Here is a 19276-nt window from a genome sequence, read left to right on the forward strand (position 1 = left end):
TTTTACGTTTTAATTAATATTTTATAATATAAATTTAAGTTATATAAATAAATTAAATTTTATCTTTTAATAAGTATTTTATTTTAATTAATTGGAAAATAAAGGGTTTTTTTTTTAAGCTATAATATAAATATATAGCTTTAGCTATTTTTATATTTTAATTAATATATAGTAAAGATTATTAAAAAAACTATATAAATACTTATTTCTTTACTTTTATTAATTTATAATTATATTAAGTAATTATTAATTAATATTAAATGATCTTTATTATATAGTTAATATATATATATTTATATAATTATATAATTATATTTATACTTATTATTATCTTTAGCTAATTATTAAAATAATGGCTTTTGCAAGGTAGCTAGATAAGGCCATTATATTAGTGAAACGGGATAACTAAGCCCATCCTATTAAGGGGATAATATACGGTTTAATGGAGTATTATTCCAACATATAATATTTAAATAAAGCTTTTTTAGGTTTTAAATAATTAATAAATAATAATTTATAATGAAATAACTCTTTTTTAATTAAATAAGATTTAAGGGGTTTAAATTTAAATGTTAATTTATTTTCTTTTTTATTTATATGTTTTTTAGTTTTTTTATTTAGCTTTTTAAATATATTTTTATTTTCTTGAAAATTCATGCTATTATTAATATTATTTTCATAATTTTCATTATTTAAATCAAATTTCTTAGCGTAGCGTATATTAAAAGACGTGAAAGATTTAATAATAAAAGATGAAAAAGAATTTATTTTATTAATATTTTAAAGTATTAATCTTTATTTTAAATAAAAATTAATTATAATAGTATATTGCATAATAATTAATAATATTATAATATATAAGTTGTTTTTTTAACTTTAAGAAAAAAAAAGATGAATAAAAGAAATAAATATATTTATATTATTTTATTAATTATTTTATTAATTATCTTATTAATTATCGTATTAATTATTTTATTAATATAAACTTTATATTATTATAAAACTTAAACTTTATTATATTTATAAAAATTAAATAAAGTTTATTTTAATAAAAGTTCCTTTTAATATTTTATTTAAAATATTTTTTAAATTACATTAATATTTTGCATCTTATATATATATATATATTAAAGAAACTTTATATATATATATTATATAAATTTATATATTTCTAACTTTAATAATAAATTTATAATTAAAATCGATATCGTTTTTAAAATTAAATTTAATTTGTTTAAAATTAAATTATGTAATTAATAATAATAATAAAATTTAAAAATTGTTTTTAAAACGGAAAATTTAATAAAATATTCAGTATATATAAAAAAATATAAAAAGAAATTAATAAAAAATGTTTAAATTTTCGATAAAATTATTGCAATTCAAATTTTGTAAAAAATATCATTGTTTTTATATCAATTTTATTGCCTCCCCTTGATTTGTGAGGTGAGACATATCTTCGGGCCTTTCCGCCACGAATTGGCTGTAGGATCCGTCTCCGTGATGGAGCCCAGCAAACAATCCAGGATGCTGTAGCGAAGCCATCGAGATGATATCGAGCCCTGAAGGAAGATCAACTGACTCTGCATTAAAGCAGCGTTTAATGTCAGCTAGGATGTCACTCATTGGTATGGCATAAACATCTCCGAAGACATCATCTGCAACGACGTGGCCGTAGACTTCAAGACGCAGCTCGTCGACGACCCAGGAGCGGGAGTCACCGTCGCTGACTATAAGTAGCACATGTGTTAGTTAGCGTCTCTATTTCCTAGTAGAGGGAGATCATTATTCTTACTCTCGCTGCCTTCTAGTGATAGAGTGTAAACGTCGGTGAAGCTGGCCCCAGGGTCAAGCAGAACTCGTGCGCGTGTAGTGGAAAGCATCCCGCGTTTGGCTCCCTGAGAAGCACAAAGCATGGTTACAGGGATCCCGGATTTCCTTGGATCTATTATTGAAAATGGAAGGTGTAGGTCGCCTTGGGAATGCTCTCGACCATGGTAAGCAAGTTGGTTCGGTCTGTGGACATTCAGTCCGAAGAGTGCCCAATCAAGGAAAGGCTTCCTCTGGCTTTGATCTTCATCTACCAGAGTTTCTCTCCTACCCGTATTCAGAACTTTTCCGAGATGTTGTTGATTACGCAGACACCAGTCATCTAGGCCGTTCTGATCGTTGTCGTCGCTCACTGCTGGAGATCCCGTTCTGGTGTGATTTGCTTGGCTGAGATCCAGATCCACCAGACTACTGCCGTCCCAAGTATCCATAATCGTATCGTCTACTTCTGTCGTGATTTGGCCATCTCTGATAATGTGACCAGCAGTGAGTCCGTAGAGCTGATGCTCTCCGTCGGTGGATATAACCTTGACCATGCCGCCAAAAGTCGCTTTCCTCGAATATCCGCGCTCATCACACAGACGGATAGGCATGCCACAAAACGTCCTTTTAGCATCGTAGAAACTGTGCATAGGGACACTCTGGACTGATATATCAGAAGCTGATGCCCTCAGTCTCAGTGCGTGTCCAATCACCAAAACCTTGAATGAAGGCTCGTCGTCGCCGCCGGGTTCGCACAGAGACTTGACCAAAGGCTCGTCGAAAAAGTCTTGAACTTTGCGTTTAATGTTCTCCGAACAGATGACTACCATGTAGGACTTCGCGTCGGCATCGGAATCTGTCTTCCCCAGCATCATTGGTCGGATCGCGATCGGTTTGTACATCCCTGGGCCTGATTTGAGCTTGCGCATGAACTCGAGAAGCATTTTCTCAATTTCCAACTGCACCTCGAGGAATCGGCGCTTCGCCTTGGGCTCCATTGCTTTGTTGGAAATACAGAGACCCATTTGCTGGATAAGTGGGATCTGGCCTGGCTTGCGCAACGGGATCGCTGTATCTTTGGGATTGGGTGTGCTGGTGGCTGAGCCGTATCCAGAATCGCGGGCATGCTCATCCAACTCCACCGTCTTGGTCGACGTTGAAATGCATGGCTTCGAATCCAAAGCGGGAGGGTTCGAAAGCTCAAGAGCTTTGAAGGAACTTGCTACTTCCCGGTCGGTCTTCTCCGTCTCCGACTTTGACACTCGCCAGATCCTTTGCAACTTCATTTGAAATAGCGACATGCCTGGCAGAGATACAAATCGACAGTCAAAGACAAGCTCACATAGCTATAGAAGGATAACAAGAGAGCTTGTAACATAGCCGACTTATGACAATGGGGATTCAAGGATAGGAACTCGGATTTATTCAGGCGCTTGTGTGTGGCGGAGTTTATCTCGCCCCCACCCTCCTCTTCCAGTTTCGGGCGTGACTGCATCTCACTCCTGCCTTGGTACCCAGTCGCTTGTCTGTGGCGTTCAAGCTAATATAATATTATGCTGCGGTCACCTCATGAGGGGCCATTCAAAAGCCTGCAGCCTTCGATTCTTATTACCAGCTAGGCAAGTCTAGTCCTGCTGTGTTACGGTAAGCGACAGCAACCGAGCGAGGCATTCGGTAGCAAAGTGGCTGAGTTTCGAGATTTTCTACTTCCAAAATACGCTCGGGCGGCAAACGATGTATTTACCCGCCAGCAGCCTCGACCAAAACCTGTTTGCTGCTGAAACGAGATCCGTGAATGCTGAGAAATTGCCGTCTTCGATATGGACCCTCCAATTGCTCTTTTTCCCCTAGAAAACGTCAACGAATCTCATTTACAAAAACTCTGCCAAACGCTGTGGCATTAGGATTGGTGTGCTGTCTGCACAGCCGGCCAACTTTGTGGATCTGTGAGCTGTCCCTGGAAAAGATGGAAGCGGTTGAAGCCATTCTTCCAATTCTACAAAGCTTGCACCGCATCTTATGTTCCAGAACTCCTAAGTGGCAACCACCCGGCCTTGAGAGGACATGAGGACCTTCTGAACATAATTCGCCTCTTGCAAGACAAATGCCAAAGTGCCCGAGAAGTTCTGATGGAAGACTACTTCTCACGTCTCGGTGGAAACTCGCAACCCGAGGAGAGCGATATGCATCGTGCATTCAACCTCGCATTCAAAGCCATGACTATGGTGACTTGCTCAGGCGAAAATCAACCAGCTGATCTTTTTGATGCCGAGTCTGAGCCGGCGGAGTGGCGCAACAGTGATTCTCTCTCCCAATTCTTCGAATCGGCTTTTCAAATCCGGGACCATCCGACGCTGAACGAGAAGGAGAACGAAGCGGGAATCGACATAAAGTCTCAACTGAGAGCCACTCAGCTTCAGAACGTCGCAGGTCTGAAGTTTCGCGGGACCGATAATCTTAAGGATCACCTCCGGATGAACCAGGAGACGGGGGTCGTTGAGTTGTACCATCACACCTCGGTCCTGAAAGAATGTCTCAACATGCAAGGCCCTGATCCCAATGATCCGGCGCCGACAGGAAATATTTCCAGGTCAGCATCATTTTCACTGTGCTACTTCATCCGACGACAAAGCAGTGGTCGCGAACTCACACTTGCAATAGCATTATTCCCCGACAGCTGGCACTTGAAACGCTAGATTCACTGCAAAAGATCATTTTTCCAATGGACCGCGAGTCCCGAAGAATGTTGCGGTCTCTTGTGTCGAAAGAGAACCTGGACCTAGACTGCCTGAGGTTCGAGACCCTGATAACCCGTTCCGACGACGAGAACGACATCAAGTATCAATACTGGGGCTCTCGGCTAATGGATTTGTACGATGAAATCGAGAACCCGAAGCCTCGCGGTCTTCTGGAGCAGTGGATGGAGAGGAAGAGTGGCGCTAGATATGTCATGATGGCAACCTTAGCTGGCGTCCTGATCGCGGTGATTTTGGGCCTGCTTGGACTGGCTGTCAGTATTTTCCAAGCGTGGGTCGATTATCAGCAGTGGAAGCACCCAGTGACAGTGTAGAAGACTGTTTAATCCAAGCATTCTTGTCGTGCGAGTGCCGGTCAACTCAATTCGAGCAGCAGCTATTCTGTGCTTAGCTAAAGCTGGCAAGCTTATTCTATTTGGGTTATTAGGTGGATTCCTATATTTTTGACATCATCACCTGTTTCCTCGGCCATGACCTGCTGGGACTATTGCGGGCGTGGTCCTTGGAGAGCCCACGCTCATGTGCGACGCGAAAAGCTCCACCATGTCAAGACTATTCGATCTCCGTGCTCTCTCTAGCGGCGTGAGGCCCTCAGCGTCACGGATGCTGAGGTCCGCGCCTCTCTCCACCAGAATCTTAGCCTCATCGTATCTACCGTTGTCAACAGCAGCATGGAGCGGTGTAAGCGCGCCATTCCTCCCCCAGGTCTGTAGGTCGGGGTTTGCGCCGTGATCTAGCAGGGCGTTGATCAGACCCGGATTCGCGCACATGACCGCCCAGTACAACGCCGAGCAGCCGTCGTTTGAGTTTTGAAAATCTGGGTTGGCGCCGTTTTTGACGATCTCCAGAGCGACTGGCAGGTACCATCCGGCGCACACACAGTTGAGGATGGTGTCACCTAAATGTTTTGTTAGCAGTGAGCAGGCCCGCACGTTGTGGGATCGAGGATACTGACGGGCAACCGGGAATACGGTGTTAGGATCAGCGCCATGTGCAAACAGCAGCCGTGTCATGGGAAGGCTGTCCGCGGCCATCTTGAGAGGGTTATAGTCGCGGTTCTCAGTCTTCTCTACGAGGAGCCTGTGACGAGGTTCCGTCCTCCTGGGCTTGCGAGCGCTGGGCGGGAGGATCGAATCCACATCAGCGCCTTTCTCGATCAAGAGTTTCACGTCACCCAGGCGATCCCTCATCACGGCCTGGTGTAGTGGCCTGTAGCCATCCTCCGAGATATTCGGATCGAACCCAAGCTCCAGGAACTTGGCCAGTGCGTTCGAGTCCTCACGCTCAAGCACCACATGCAGCAACTGCGGACCACCGCCGGCTTCTGGAAACCTCTTCACCACCGCTTTAAGCACAGGATCCAGCTTGGAGTCATCCTCCCCGGCGTCCTGCAGCGCGTCGAGGATCCGGGCGGAAAAGCTACCCAGCCGGCAGCCCTTCTCGATAAGGAGGACCGCCACCTCCTGCGAATGCTCCTCCAGGCACACATCGAGCGCGGTCAGGCGGTCGTCGTTCTTCATGTCGAGGGCCGCGCCGTGTTCGACTAGCACCTCGGCGATATCCCTGTCGTCGTATTTTGCGCACACGTGCAGGGCAGTTGCGCCCCCGGCCGCTCTCTCGGTGACGCGGGCGCCCTTGGAGAGGAGGTCTATCACTGCTGCTTTGTCGCCTGCCGAGACTGCTTGTACGAGTGTTCTCGGCGTTTCTGGTCTTGGTAAAGCTAAATCGTCGCTCCTTCCAAGCTCACTGTGATAAACCGTTAGCTTTTGGAAGCAAGCCACGAAAAAAGCGAACCTGCCTAGTATTAATTGTTTGCGGGGGCTCTTCAGGAGCTGTGGCGATGTCCAAGTCTTCCATGTACTTTCTCATGGCGTATCCGGCATCCGTTTCCTCCGCTGTCGACCTCCGGCGTGATCCCTCTGGAATGCTAGAGACGTCGTCCTCGAGCTGCTTTCTTATCTTTCTTGCACTGGCGTCATTGATGAAATTGTCCAGCATCCTGTCGTAACCAGCGGCAATGTCTTGCCGTATCTCGTCTTGAGCTTTGCCCGTCAAATGGCTGATACCCCAGGTTAGCTGGAATATGCTCAACGGAAACCCCTCCTCGAGCTTACCCATTCAACACCGAGACCGCCAAGTTGAAGCTTGCCTTACGGTCCCTGAGCTTCGCCGTTGAGTTCCGGACCTCTTCCTTGTGCATGATCCAGCTGATCATCCTCATCGGGCTCCGCCTGGCACCGCCCGCCTCAGCGAACGGGGTGATGACCACGCGCAGGTCCTGCATCGACTCCTGGCACCATGTCGTGCACTGACTTAGCGTCTGGGCGATGACAGCGTCCTCGCGTCGCAGCGGATAGTTGGTCGTCAGGGTCTGGGCTGACTGGAGTAGCATCGAAAGGCTCTCCAGCTCGACCCTGAGGTCGGTGATGTCTTTGGGTGCATCCTTGATCTCGGTGACCAGCGTGGTGAGGCTCCGCGTTGATTGCGCAGCGAAAGCGAGAACGCCAGCAAGACTGGCTACGATGGATACTGCGGACTGATGTGAGCGCGAGAGTGGCACTTGGCGCGCACTTAAGGGCGGTTTTCACATACGAGGATCCATTTTATGCTTCGTTACTGATGGGGAGTTGATGTGAGACTTCGCCCTCTCCGCTCATGCAAGTCCGACGTCGACCCTTTTCACTCTGAGCACATGGCTCCGCTTATCGCAATCTCTTGGTGCGGTGTGCCTGGAGCTCTCGCGATGGATCGCTTAAGTGCTTACGGAGTGGGCCTGGAAACCCGCAACAACACAGTGGGCCGCCGTCGGCAAAGATCGAGCTCAGCGCCAAGCTGTTCAAGCAGTTCCGTGTTACGTCGTCATAACGGCTGGGACTTTGCCTTGGAGAAGAGGCAACTGAGGGTTATATGAGTAATCTCCGAGCTGTCAGGGTGTGGAAACGTGGGGACCAGGCTACCTCTCCAAGCGTCGATCCGTGCTTCGTAAGCCTATAGCAGTGGCCATAAAAATAGGCCGCAGGATCAGCTGAAAAGGAGGCTCGGCCCGGCAATAATCCTTCTCTCCATGAGTTAGTGTTTGGAGGTACTGCCACTTCAGTAGATTAGCAAGAAAAGCTTTAGTTTGGACAGGGATAGACGACTGATCTTAGAAGTACAACAAAAGGCTCTTTAATTTAGTTTTAGGTGCTTCCATCTTGGGAAGAATGTTTATGAGGATGCCGCTGTGAGATCACAGATTGAAGCTGCTTTGCTAGACGTGCACAGTAGCTATGCCCAATACAATTAACAATCTTCTGAGAACAGAGATCCTGCCAAGTATTTCAATCCAGTATCGCAAGCAACAGTGACAACCTTTTTCCCCTGCCCCAATTCCTTAGCGAGTGTGACAGCTGCCGCAATATTAAGACCCGAAGATTTTCCAACTAGCAAGCCTTCCTCTCTGGCCAGCCGACGACACATAGCACGAGCATCGTCTTCACTGACTGTACGAACTTCATCATACAGATTTTGATCGACATGGCCCGAGATGAAGCCGGGTGCGATGCCATCGATGCCGTGCGATCCGCTTCGACCGGTGGCTAACAAGGCGGATGATTCGAGCTCAAGGAGGACAACTCGAACGTCTGTTTTCTTCGCTTTAAGGACGCTGGACACGCCCATCACCATACCCGCCGTCCCGAAAGATGCACAGAATGCGTCGAAACCGTCTGGAAATTGCTTCTCTAGCTCGTGGCCGATCTCCGCGTACCCGACGAGTGCGTCGCGGTTGCTGAACTGGTCGCTGTAGAAATACTCCTCGGTCGGCCCAAGGCTTACAGCCCTCACCTTCATAGATGCCATCAGGTCTGCTGTCGTTTTCCCAGTAGGACTGTGTGTGATATCGACCATCGCCCCAAACGCGGCCATTGTCTACAACTTCTCTTGGGCGTACGCATCAGACGACAGGGCCCTGAATTTGTACCTTTTGACGGCACAGATGAAGGCCAGAGATGAGCCAGTACTGCCGCCAGTAGCTTCGACCACGGTAGTGTTAGGTGTAAGATCTCCGCGGCGCTCGGCTTCGTCTATCATGGACTTGGCCATTCGATCCTTGTAGGAGCCTGTCGGGCTGACATATTCGAGCTTGACAAAGACATCCATCGGCGCTGCCTTCCGGCACGATGCGCTTGAGCTGCACAACCGGCGTGTTCCCTAAGGTATCCAGAACCGACGGACTTGGAGGTGGAGGATTCGATGACATGTTGGATGGAAGCACGTTCTTGTCGGTGCGGGATTGAAGTTTGGAACAGATTTGTCACGTTGCACATGTGGAAATTTCAACATACCTACCAGGGGGAGGGGGGGTCCCTGACTGGGTTACGCAACACAATCTTGTTTTGAGATTTAATTGAAATTTCGTAATTATAGCGAATCACTAGCAAAAGGCTATTAAAATGCTATTAAGGATAAAATATATTAAAGCTTTAAATTATATTAATATTAACTTTATATTAATATTAATCTTATATTAGCTAATATTATTATAATTTTATATTAAAAGCTTTAATTTAAACCTTATTAATATTAAAGCTACTTTTATTTTTAAATATTTTTATAATTTCATAAACCCTTTTATAATAAATAATTAAGCTAGTAAAGAGTAAATAAGTAGTTAGGTTAAGGATAAAGGGAAAAAAAGTTTTTTTAAACCCTTTATTAAGGATTAATATTATATTATAATATATTAGGAATAATCTTATATTAAAAACGATTATATATTAGTAATAAGCAAATAATGCGATATATATAAAAAAACATATTGTTAGAACATTAATAGCATGTTACTATTATGTTGCTTTCCTTTCAACTTGCTTGCAGCACCTAAACAAAAACCCCCCCTCCTCCTGGTAGGTATTTGTGCCTCTGTGCCAGTGCATGCAACTCAGGATACAAAATGACTCAGAGGCAAAATGACTCTTACAATGTTAGAGTCCACGATCGTAAATTCTTTCCTCTTCCCGATGCTAAGTAGGGTCGACCTCAGTTTTAGGTAACTTTATACGTACTAGTAGGGCTGGAGAGATGCTCGTAATAATCATAACTCTTGCCGGCAAGAAGGTCGCATGTGAGTCACAAAGATTTCGCCCACACAATTTTCTGATTGCCCCTAGTTATATGGCCTGGCTACCATATATTGCCCTCGAGACTGATAAGTGCGCAACTGCACGCGATGGGTGAGCCTACTCCGTCTCTTAAATTTGCTCGTCCATCAAAATTCGACTTGCACTCCGGGATCATCGTTATGGTTGTCCATGGATTACTAAGAGATTTTCAAATTCAATTGTGTGTAATTATCTGGCTAAGAAGAGACATGTACATCTCTTCACAGACCCAAGCACACGACATATATTCATTCCGGTCCAGGCATGTAAACGCTCATCTCGAATCCATTCGTAAATGGAAGAGTCATATTCTGGAACCCGTTCTGCGGGTCTCTCAGGAACGCCAGCAGGTCTTTGTACCCCTCAGCACCAGATATAGTGTTGTCGGTCAGGACGACTGCGCCCTTCCGCAGACGAGGAAGAACGACCTTTAGTGTCGGAAGAGCGAGGACAGACCAGACTAAACCATAGATTAGAACAAGGGTATCATCCCATTTGGTGATAGAAAATGGGAAACTCACTGTCAAGCAGCAGGAGATCAACCTGCGGCAACCCTTCCTTCAGAGTCTCAAGCAGATTTCCCACCCTCAGATCAATCTCCTGCTCCACCTCCGCACCGCACTGCGCCCAATACCCGCGCGCAATCTCTGCCTTCTGTATCTCCTTTTCGGTCGCGACGACCGTTCCGGACTTGCCGGTGGCGGCCTTGGTCTTGCCAACGGCGAGAGCAAGGTAGATGGTGCTGACCCCAAAGCTCGTGCCTGCCTCGACGACATTGGTTGCGCCCATGGCGTTGATGAGCTGGTACGTGAACTGGCACTTGTCCTCGTCCAACGCGATGAACTTGTCCAGCATGAGTTTGTCGAACTCGTGCGCGGAGCCGGCACGCGAGTGCTGGTCCTCTAGATCGCCGATGACTTTGGGAGAGAATACCTTGGCGCTCTTCGACAAGACGCTCTCCTGTTCCAGGGATTTTGCGTGCAGCTCAGAAAGCAGCTGCGAAATGTGCTGAGGGACATTGATGGGTGAAGGAGAGGACATGATGTAGGCTTGGGGGATTCACAGTTTCAAACTGCAGAGAAGGTCAGCAAACGTTGGCTTAGATGCGCAGACTGATCCTCTGAAAGAAGTGAGAGGGAGTGATCATTATCGATCTTCTTGAGCTCTACTTATACCTAAATACCTTTCTGTGGTCCTTGGAGGTCTGCATCTTTCGTCTCCGAGGCCGCCATGAGCGGCTGGCAGATGTTGGATCAGTCAATCTGTGTCCCCGTCCCCCCGCATGGCTGGATTCATATTTCCGCGGCCGTCAGTTTGCAGGCCCCACACAGCCCACGTTAACGACAGCTGAACGCGATCAGCCGTTGCGCGAGCTAGCCGAGTGAGTCATTTCGTCGTTGTTCGCGTCACGCAAACCAAGGAACTGCAACGCTGCTCTCGGCGCAAAGCCACCATTGCTTCGTCTCGACCGTGTCGGAGTTTTCCTGCAGATCCCGCTGCTTCCAGATCGTCTCCAGAATTGTGCGCATGACGCGGACATTCCCAACCTTCCGGACCTTGTCCATTCGGTCGAGAGTTTCGAGGATATAAATGCGCTCCTCGTCCGTACGCGCTTCGCAAGCGACTACAAACACCGGCCACGGTCCAGTGGCTACCGGGACCTCACCCAGCGCCTCAAACGCCTGGCGTACATAGGCCGCCCTTCGCACCTCATCGCCGATGTCGGGGGCAACCCGCTGGAGACACAATAGGCTCGCTAGACGATACAGTTCTGCAGTCGCTGATGCAGCTTTGATTTCTGCCACCGTGGAAAGGGAGACTCCGTCCGGGCTCAGCTCCTGCCATGCAATTTGTAGCTTTTGTTCCAGAGCCACTCTTTGCTGGAAAGTCTTATCCAGATCATGCTGTTTGGCATGCGGATCAAGTGTTATCGTGCGCATTTGGTTGATGAAAGAGATACTTTCAAAAACCTCTGTGGAGCAGCCGAGAAGACCAACTACCTTTTGTATATGTCAGCGAGGTAGATTCTTGCATGCTGATGTGTCTCACGAACCAATTTTGGCGAGAGGTTTGAGGAAGACGTTACGCTCAGCTCATCCTGAATAGTTCGAGAAGGATGAGCAAAGGCGCTCAGAACGTCATAGTACAGCAACCATGCAATGAGAAATTGGGACACCGGGAGCTCGCGTTGTTGCCGACTCATGTTGGTCAAGATCTTCTTCGCGCCGTTCAGGTGTAGATGAAAATGAGCAGCTTCTTGTTCATCAAAAACCTGGCAAACCCAGTCAACCAAGTTTACCCAGTGTATCACCAGTCTCGACTTCACATAGTACATGCACAACATCATGCTAGTAGCTAGCTGTGCCTCGGCGCGTAGAGTTGAATCATAGTATGATGGTGCTGCAAGAGATTCGTGGAGACCTTTCATGGCGGCTGTTTTGTGAGCCAGCGCGGCACCTGGTCTCTGACGATGATGTGCGGCAATGGCCAGCATTGAGCTGCACAAGGCGCTTGTGGACCGATCTTTGCAGGAGGATGCTATGGACAGAATGTGATGTCGGAAGCCGTTTAGCGCCCGAGTTGTTGAACACATTGGTGCTATGATCTGCTCGTCTGTAATGGTTGTGTTAGTTGGAGCAGAGCAGTTAGCAAGGGACTAGACACGGACAATAAGCCAAGAGCACGGAGTCTTCGCCGACTACGGGTGAGTGGAGCGAGAGAGAAGGAATTGGCCCTGCGGAGACTTTTTCCATGACACGACGCCAGGTGAGGCTCTTCCCGGCAAGCCGAAAATCCCTACTGGTTTAGTTCAAGTACCTGCGCTCCCAGATTTGAGGATACCTTTCGGCACCGGCGTGATCTGCTACACTGCATACAATGAGATCTCTGCGCCGGATGCTGTTGTGGTCAGGCCAATTCAACCGTATCCCGTAGCCCGCACATTGTCTTTCTGTTCGTGTGCAGTTATTGCAATGAGGAATGGTTCTATCACACCCAATCTTCCGCTCTGGTTGGTAATCAAATCAGTATTTCAGCCAAGCCCTAACGATATCATGGGTGCCTTACTCTTACATGTCCAACAGCCATGTGCCGCTTTCATAATGTTGACAATCGTCGAAGGTTGCAATTTGTTACGACAAAATAAAATTTTGATGTTCAGGTATAAACTGTCAGCGGCACCTTAACTTAGTAGTCGCTGCGAGAGCGCTGTTGCGGTGCAGTAACTGGAGTTAGTTTGAGGACCTGGGGCCGTAGGTACTCTTATATGCAATTAAACGTTCCATTTTAGCGCTAATAACCTGCATATAACACCTTACACCAAAAATCATATGCACTTATTATACCGCTAGTTAATACCCTTAATATCATTAATTTACGCACTAACTAAGGTTATTATCACTGTTAAAAGCTTATATATTATTATGGGTTGGCCTTAAGCGTTTGCTGGAAGGTACTTAAAAGGAGTTATAAATTGCAATATTTAAGAAGTAAGTTAGGCCTTAAAAGGGCTTAACTTTAAATCTATCTTTTAAGTATATACCTTATTATATAAAAGGGTTAGGTATAATATAAGCTTAATATAGATATGCATTATAGCTTAGGCAATAGCTTAAGCTCATTACATAGCTCTCTTCTCATTCTTACATTATATATAGCAGGGATTAAACCTAAAGCTTTTGCAATCTTATATTAATTATATATTTACCTTATTATGCACCTATTTTAAGGCTATATTTATTTACCTTAAAAGTAATAATTATTTATTTTATTTTTATATTAGCTATATTTATATATTATGCTTAATATAATGCAATATAAAATGTATATTATATATATTATAAGCTATTATAATATAATAACGTTATTATTATATATATAATCCTTTATTAATATATTATAATTATATATAAGTTATATATATTATTAACCTTAAGCTATAATGCGCTTTTATTAATATATTAATATTACTTATTATAGTTATTATCCTTATATTATATTTATTATTATTACTTAAAATAACTTCCCTATAATTATACTTTTCTTTATAATTCCTTTTTCTTAATACTATATTATTATTATAATATACTTATTATATATATTATTTTATTACCTTTATATAATCTTTTTATTATTCTTGCAATTATTTCTTTATTTATATTAATTACCCTTTAGCTTTATTTTACTTTTAGCTAAGAAGCCTTTTTTAGCTTAATTAATACTTATATAATTCCTTAACTTCCTTATAATTTAATTCTTTAACCATTTATCTTTATGCTTATTATACTCTCTTTATAACTACCCTTTTTCATTAAAAAGCTATTGCCTTAATGCATTAATATTCTTTTAATCCCTTAATAATTCCTTAACATACCCTTCTTTATTTATATTTTATTTATTAAGCACCCTTTCCTTAACTTATTAATACCTTTTTAATTCTTTAATATCCTTTTTAATATTTACTTTTTTTTTATTATATAAAAAGAAAAATAAAAAATGGTTTTTATTATAAGTTTTAATAATTAGCATGGTAGCTTTAATGCAGCTATTATTAATAATAATGATAATAATAAGCTACTTTATTACTTTAATAATATAATTCTTAAAGTTACTTATTTTTTTTTTCTTAATATAAATTTATTATAATTATTAATTAAATATAAGAATATTATATTATAAAATTATATTAAGTACTTAATAATTTTAATAATAAGAATTAATAACTTGCTAAGCAGCTATTCTTTCTTTATAAATTATATATTATAACTTTTTATAAAATTAATAAGCTATTTATTTATATACTTAAAGATTATAATATATTTTATATTAGCTAATATTATTATAAATATAAATATATTTAATATATATATATATTTATTAATTTATTATTATTATAAAATATATAGCATTATTTAAGGAAAGTAATTATTATTAATAATAATTATATTTTAATCCCTAAGTAAATTAAGTTTATTATCCTTATTTATAATAATGCAACTATATTTACCTTAACCTTTAATTATATTATTATTAATTTTTATAAGGCTATAAGCATTATATTAATAAAGCTGCTTTTTATTACTTTTACTATTTACTTAAGCAGCTATGCTTATTTTTATAACATAGCCTTAATTAATACCCTTATTAACCTTATTAAAAATATACCCTTAACCCTATTATAACTTATTAATATATTTTTATTTTTTATTAATATTAATATAATTATATATTATATTAATAATATTAATATTAATAATTATTAATTAATTTACTTTATTTAAAAAATAATAAATATCTTTATAACTCTTAATAATAATTAAAAAGCTAAGGTTAATTATTATGCTAATAATATATACGCCTTTAATATAAATACCTTCTTTATTCTTTTCTTATATTTATATTAATTTAACCTTAAGTATACTTTAATATATTTAAAGATTGCCATTATAAGAAATTTAATATAATAATTAATGCCTTAAATGCTTTTATTAATTAAATTTTTAACGTTAAGTAATATAATTATAATTTAAGTTATTATTATACTTATAATAAATTTAAAAAAAAAAGTAAAAAGATAAAAAAGAAAACTTTAAGGACTTATTTTCTTTTAATTGCAATACTTTTTATTATAAATATTAATTAACCTAGCCTATTATTATAATTATAATAAGTTTAAATAATTAAAAGCTTTATTTTTAAATAAAAAATTTATAAATTTAACTTTTATTATTATTAAGTTATTATAGCCTTATTATTAACCTTTATAATTTTTAATTTTATAATTAAATATTTTTAATATACTTATTTAAATAAATAATAATAAAGAAATTTTAAAAGGGTAATATGCTTAATATAGTTTTGCTTTATAAAAAACTAGCTATATAGCTTAACTTTCTTTTAATTTAATATATTACTTAATTTTTATAAAAAAAGGATTTAATTTATTTATTAAGTAAGTATATAATAAATTTTAATTAATTAAGAGTATTTATATATAAATAAAGTTATAAATTTAAATCTCATTATTACTATACCTTGCTTAAATATAATAAATACTTAAGGCTTACCTTATAGCCTTATTTAAATAGCTTATAATAATATAATAAGATTTTACTTATTTCCATTCCATTTTTACCCATAACCCTTATTACCTTATATTATACTTTTAAATAAGCTTATTAAGCTTAATATAAACTTATCTTATAATTACCTTAAATAAGCAATCCCTTATAAATAATAATATTCCTTTATTATACCTTAAATAAATTAAGGGTTATTAATTTTTATAAGTTTTTAAAAAGTTTTTATATTAATATATTTTAATCTTTTTATTTAATATAAACTTACCTTTTAAGGAAATTATTTTATAAGTACTTTAATATATTTTTAATTACTAAGATTTTCTTTATAAGATACTCCTTATCTTAGCCCTTATTTACTTTATTTAAAATTAATATAACACTTAATTAAGTATTTATAAATATTTAAATAAATAGTAAATCCTTTATAATATATTTAATTTAATTAATATTAAAGATAAAATAAACATAACTTAATATATTTAAGATAATTATTTAAAGTATAAAAATATTTATTATAATATATTTTTAATATAATTAATTAAGCTTTTTTATTAATTAAATAATTTAAAAGTACCTTAAAAATAGCTATACTTAATTATTAATATAAAACCTTTTCGCTATTTAATAATATTTATTAACTATTTACTCTTATTATTACTAAATAAAAATAATAATAGCCTAAGTAATATTTATTTTAATTTAAAAATGATTTAAAAATGCAGCTACCTAGTCCTTAAAACTAGCTATAAATGCCGTTATATTTAAGGGGCTTAGAATTGCTTATATATTAAACTTATTTATTAGCTAATTTAAGCTTTAGCTAGTTATTATTAAATCCTTATTATTTAATGCTATTTAACAAGCTAGGAAGTAATTAGCTTAATTATCTTATAAAAAGATAATAATATTATATAAGTACTTTTATACTTCTTAATTTATTTACTTTATATTACTATTTATTTTAAGATAATATGCTATAAATAAAAAGCGTTTTATATTTACTTAAATATATAAAAAGCTTAAAACACCTTTATTTAATTAAAGTCTTAATTATTAATAATAAATATAAAGAACTTATAATAACGCTATTATAAAGTAATAAAGCATTATATATAATCTTTTATAATTATAAAGTATATTATTTTTAAAAAAACTTATTTTAAAAAGTAATTTATAATAATTATTAAGTAATATAAGTTATTTTTATAAATTAATAAGTTTATTATAAAGTTAATAAATATTTAAAATTAATAGTAATTTAAAAAAGGAATAAAATAAAATAAGCTTTATTATAATTATTAATTAAGCTAAGTTTAATAATATATATTATAATTTTAAATAAAATATTAAACTACTTATAATATATTATCTTAATAAAAGTTATATAAAAAGACTTAAAAAGTTTCTTTTTATTTTAAATGCCTTATTATAAGAAAATTATAAGCTTATTATAATATTAATATAATAAGTAATTTTTAATTTAAAAGTTATAATTAGCTTTAAAATTAAAGTGCATTATATATATTAAAAATATAATTAGCAATTTAAGTTATTATTTTAACTTTTTTAAGGAATTATTATTAATTAAATATAATTACTTTATAATAAATTTTATATTATAAATTTTATTAAACTTTTTTATTTTAAAATATAATTAATATTAATTTATTAAATAATTATAGCCTTATAAATATAATAATATAAGTATTAAAAATTATTATTAAAATTAATTAAAGCATTTTAATTATATAATCCTTCTTTAAGGTTATTTTATCTTATTTTTATTATAATAATATATTAAAATATTATATTTATATTTTTAAATAATATTAAAGATTATAATAAAAAAGAAATAAAGTTTTAATTTATTAAGCTTATTTTTTTAAAAGGAATTAAGAGTTAATAAAATACTTAAGGCTTTTATAATTTATAAATATTATAAATAAATAAAATATACTTTAAAGCATAAATAATTATGCCTTTAAGGCCTTAATTATTATTAATAGCTTTTTATTATAAATAATATAATTTTATTATATTAAAGAAAACTTTATAAAATAATAAATAATTAAGTAAAGAGCTTTCTTTTTTTAAATTAATAAGTATATATTAAGAGTTATTTTTAAGCAATTTACCTTTATTATTATGCTTAAGTTTAAATTTTATTTAATTAAAATTAATACCTTTATAAATATTATTTTAAAATAGCAAAAAGCCTTATTCTTTTTACTTTTTTATTAAAAAGAAGTTTTTTTAATAATAAAATAAAAAAGAAAATTAATAATTTTAAAAAAGTTTTTAATAAAGTTATAATAAAAATTTACAAACTTTATAAAGTTTTAAATATTATAAACTATTTATAACGCCTTTTATTCTTAAATTATTTTAACTTTTTTTAAATTTACTTAAATATTTACTTTAATTATAATAATAAAGCTTAAATATTTTACCTTTTTTATTATAAACTTATATTTATTTTAATTTAAGTTTAATTTAATATTTTATAAATAATATAAAACTTTTTATATTTTTTTTATATAATCTTTTCTTAAGTTTAAAGAAAATATTAATATATTATTTAAATATATTATTATATAATTTTTTAAAATATTAATTAAAATTAAATTAATATATTGCTAAAATATAGCAAGCATATTAAATAAATTAAAGGGGCAAATTAGCTATTTAAATAACTTAAATTAAGTTTAAAATATTATTAAGTATTCCTGCCTTTTTACTATTTATATTTAATAAAAAGCTATATAAATATTTAGCTTTATAAATTATTAAGCATTAAAGAAAGAATATAATATCTTTTTAATAAGGAAAAAAAAGTAATAATTTTATTAAGTTATTTTATTAAGGGCATAATAATTTATATAAAACCGCTATTTTTTATTTACTTTATATATTAAGAGGATTAAGGCTATTATAAATAAAAAGCTAGCTTTTATTTAATCTTTATTGCAAAGTTTTATAACTTATTTTTATAGCTTAAATAATTAATTTTAAGATATATTATATAATAAGCCTTATAATAATGCTAATATAAATTCATTCTTTATTAATAATAAATAAATATAGTAATTAAATTAATCTTAATATAATAAAAAAATAAAAGCTTATTCCTTATTAAAAAAGCTAATAAAGTTTTATATCTTTTTTAATAAAGACTTAGCCTTATATTATTTTATATTATTATTATTTTTCTTTTAAAAAGCTATAGCTTAAAGAATTTATATAATCTTATTTAAGCTTATTTTTATTAAAGTAATATTTATTATCTTATTATAAAATAAGTAATTTATTTATACTTTTATAATTACTTTAAAAATTAATTAAGCTAAATTACTTATTTTTTATTAGCTTTCTTTCTTTATAATTATTCCTTAAGCTATATTAATTATTATATAACTATAAGCTAGGTTTAATAAAATATTATAATAATATAATTAAAATAAACTTAATAAAAAAAAATAAGCTATAT

The 19276-nt window shown here is 35.9% G+C and overlaps 4 protein-coding genes across 4 annotated transcripts; 1 reads left to right on the forward strand and 3 right to left on the reverse strand.

Moving 5' to 3' along the window:
• Positions 1-1573: 1573 nt before the first annotated feature.
• Positions 1574-3113, reverse strand: INS49_002995 (uncharacterized protein; the record flags this gene model as incomplete). The annotated part of the gene is made up of 3 exons (XM_043163795.1): positions 1574-1581; positions 1623-1730; positions 1796-3113. 3 exons carry the CDS (start codon positions 3111-3113, stop codon positions 1574-1576), a joined length of 1434 nt encoding a protein of 477 aa, XP_043032301.1.
• A 915-nt stretch (positions 3114-4028) lies between these two features.
• Positions 4029-4882, forward strand: INS49_002996 (uncharacterized protein; the record flags this gene model as incomplete). The annotated part of the gene is made up of 2 exons (XM_043163796.1): positions 4029-4402; positions 4474-4882. 2 exons carry the CDS (start codon positions 4029-4031, stop codon positions 4880-4882), a joined length of 783 nt encoding a protein of 260 aa, XP_043032302.1.
• Positions 4883-5020: 138 nt separating this feature from the next.
• On the reverse strand, positions 5021-8708 carry INS49_002997 (uncharacterized protein; the record flags this gene model as incomplete). The annotated part of the gene is made up of 6 exons (XM_043163797.1): positions 5021-5466; positions 5524-6314; positions 6430-6627; positions 6683-7104; positions 8061-8436; positions 8530-8708. The coding sequence occupies 6 exons, from the start codon at positions 8706-8708 to the stop codon at positions 5021-5023; spliced, it is 2412 nt and encodes an 803-aa protein (XP_043032303.1).
• A 1249-nt stretch (positions 8709-9957) lies between these two features.
• On the reverse strand, positions 9958-12137 carry INS49_002998 (uncharacterized protein; the record flags this gene model as incomplete). Its single annotated transcript, XM_043163798.1, has 5 exons — positions 9958-10169; positions 10231-10758; positions 10893-10947; positions 11140-11709; positions 11763-12137. The coding sequence occupies 5 exons, from the start codon at positions 12135-12137 to the stop codon at positions 9958-9960; spliced, it is 1740 nt and encodes a 579-aa protein (XP_043032304.1).
• Positions 12138-19276: the final 7139 nt, after the last annotated feature.

Source organism: Diaporthe citri, assembly GCF_014595645.1.
Source record: "Diaporthe citri strain NFHF-8-4 chromosome Unknown scaffold_1, whole genome shotgun sequence".
Taxonomy (NCBI): domain Eukaryota; kingdom Fungi; phylum Ascomycota; class Sordariomycetes; order Diaporthales; family Diaporthaceae; genus Diaporthe; species Diaporthe citri.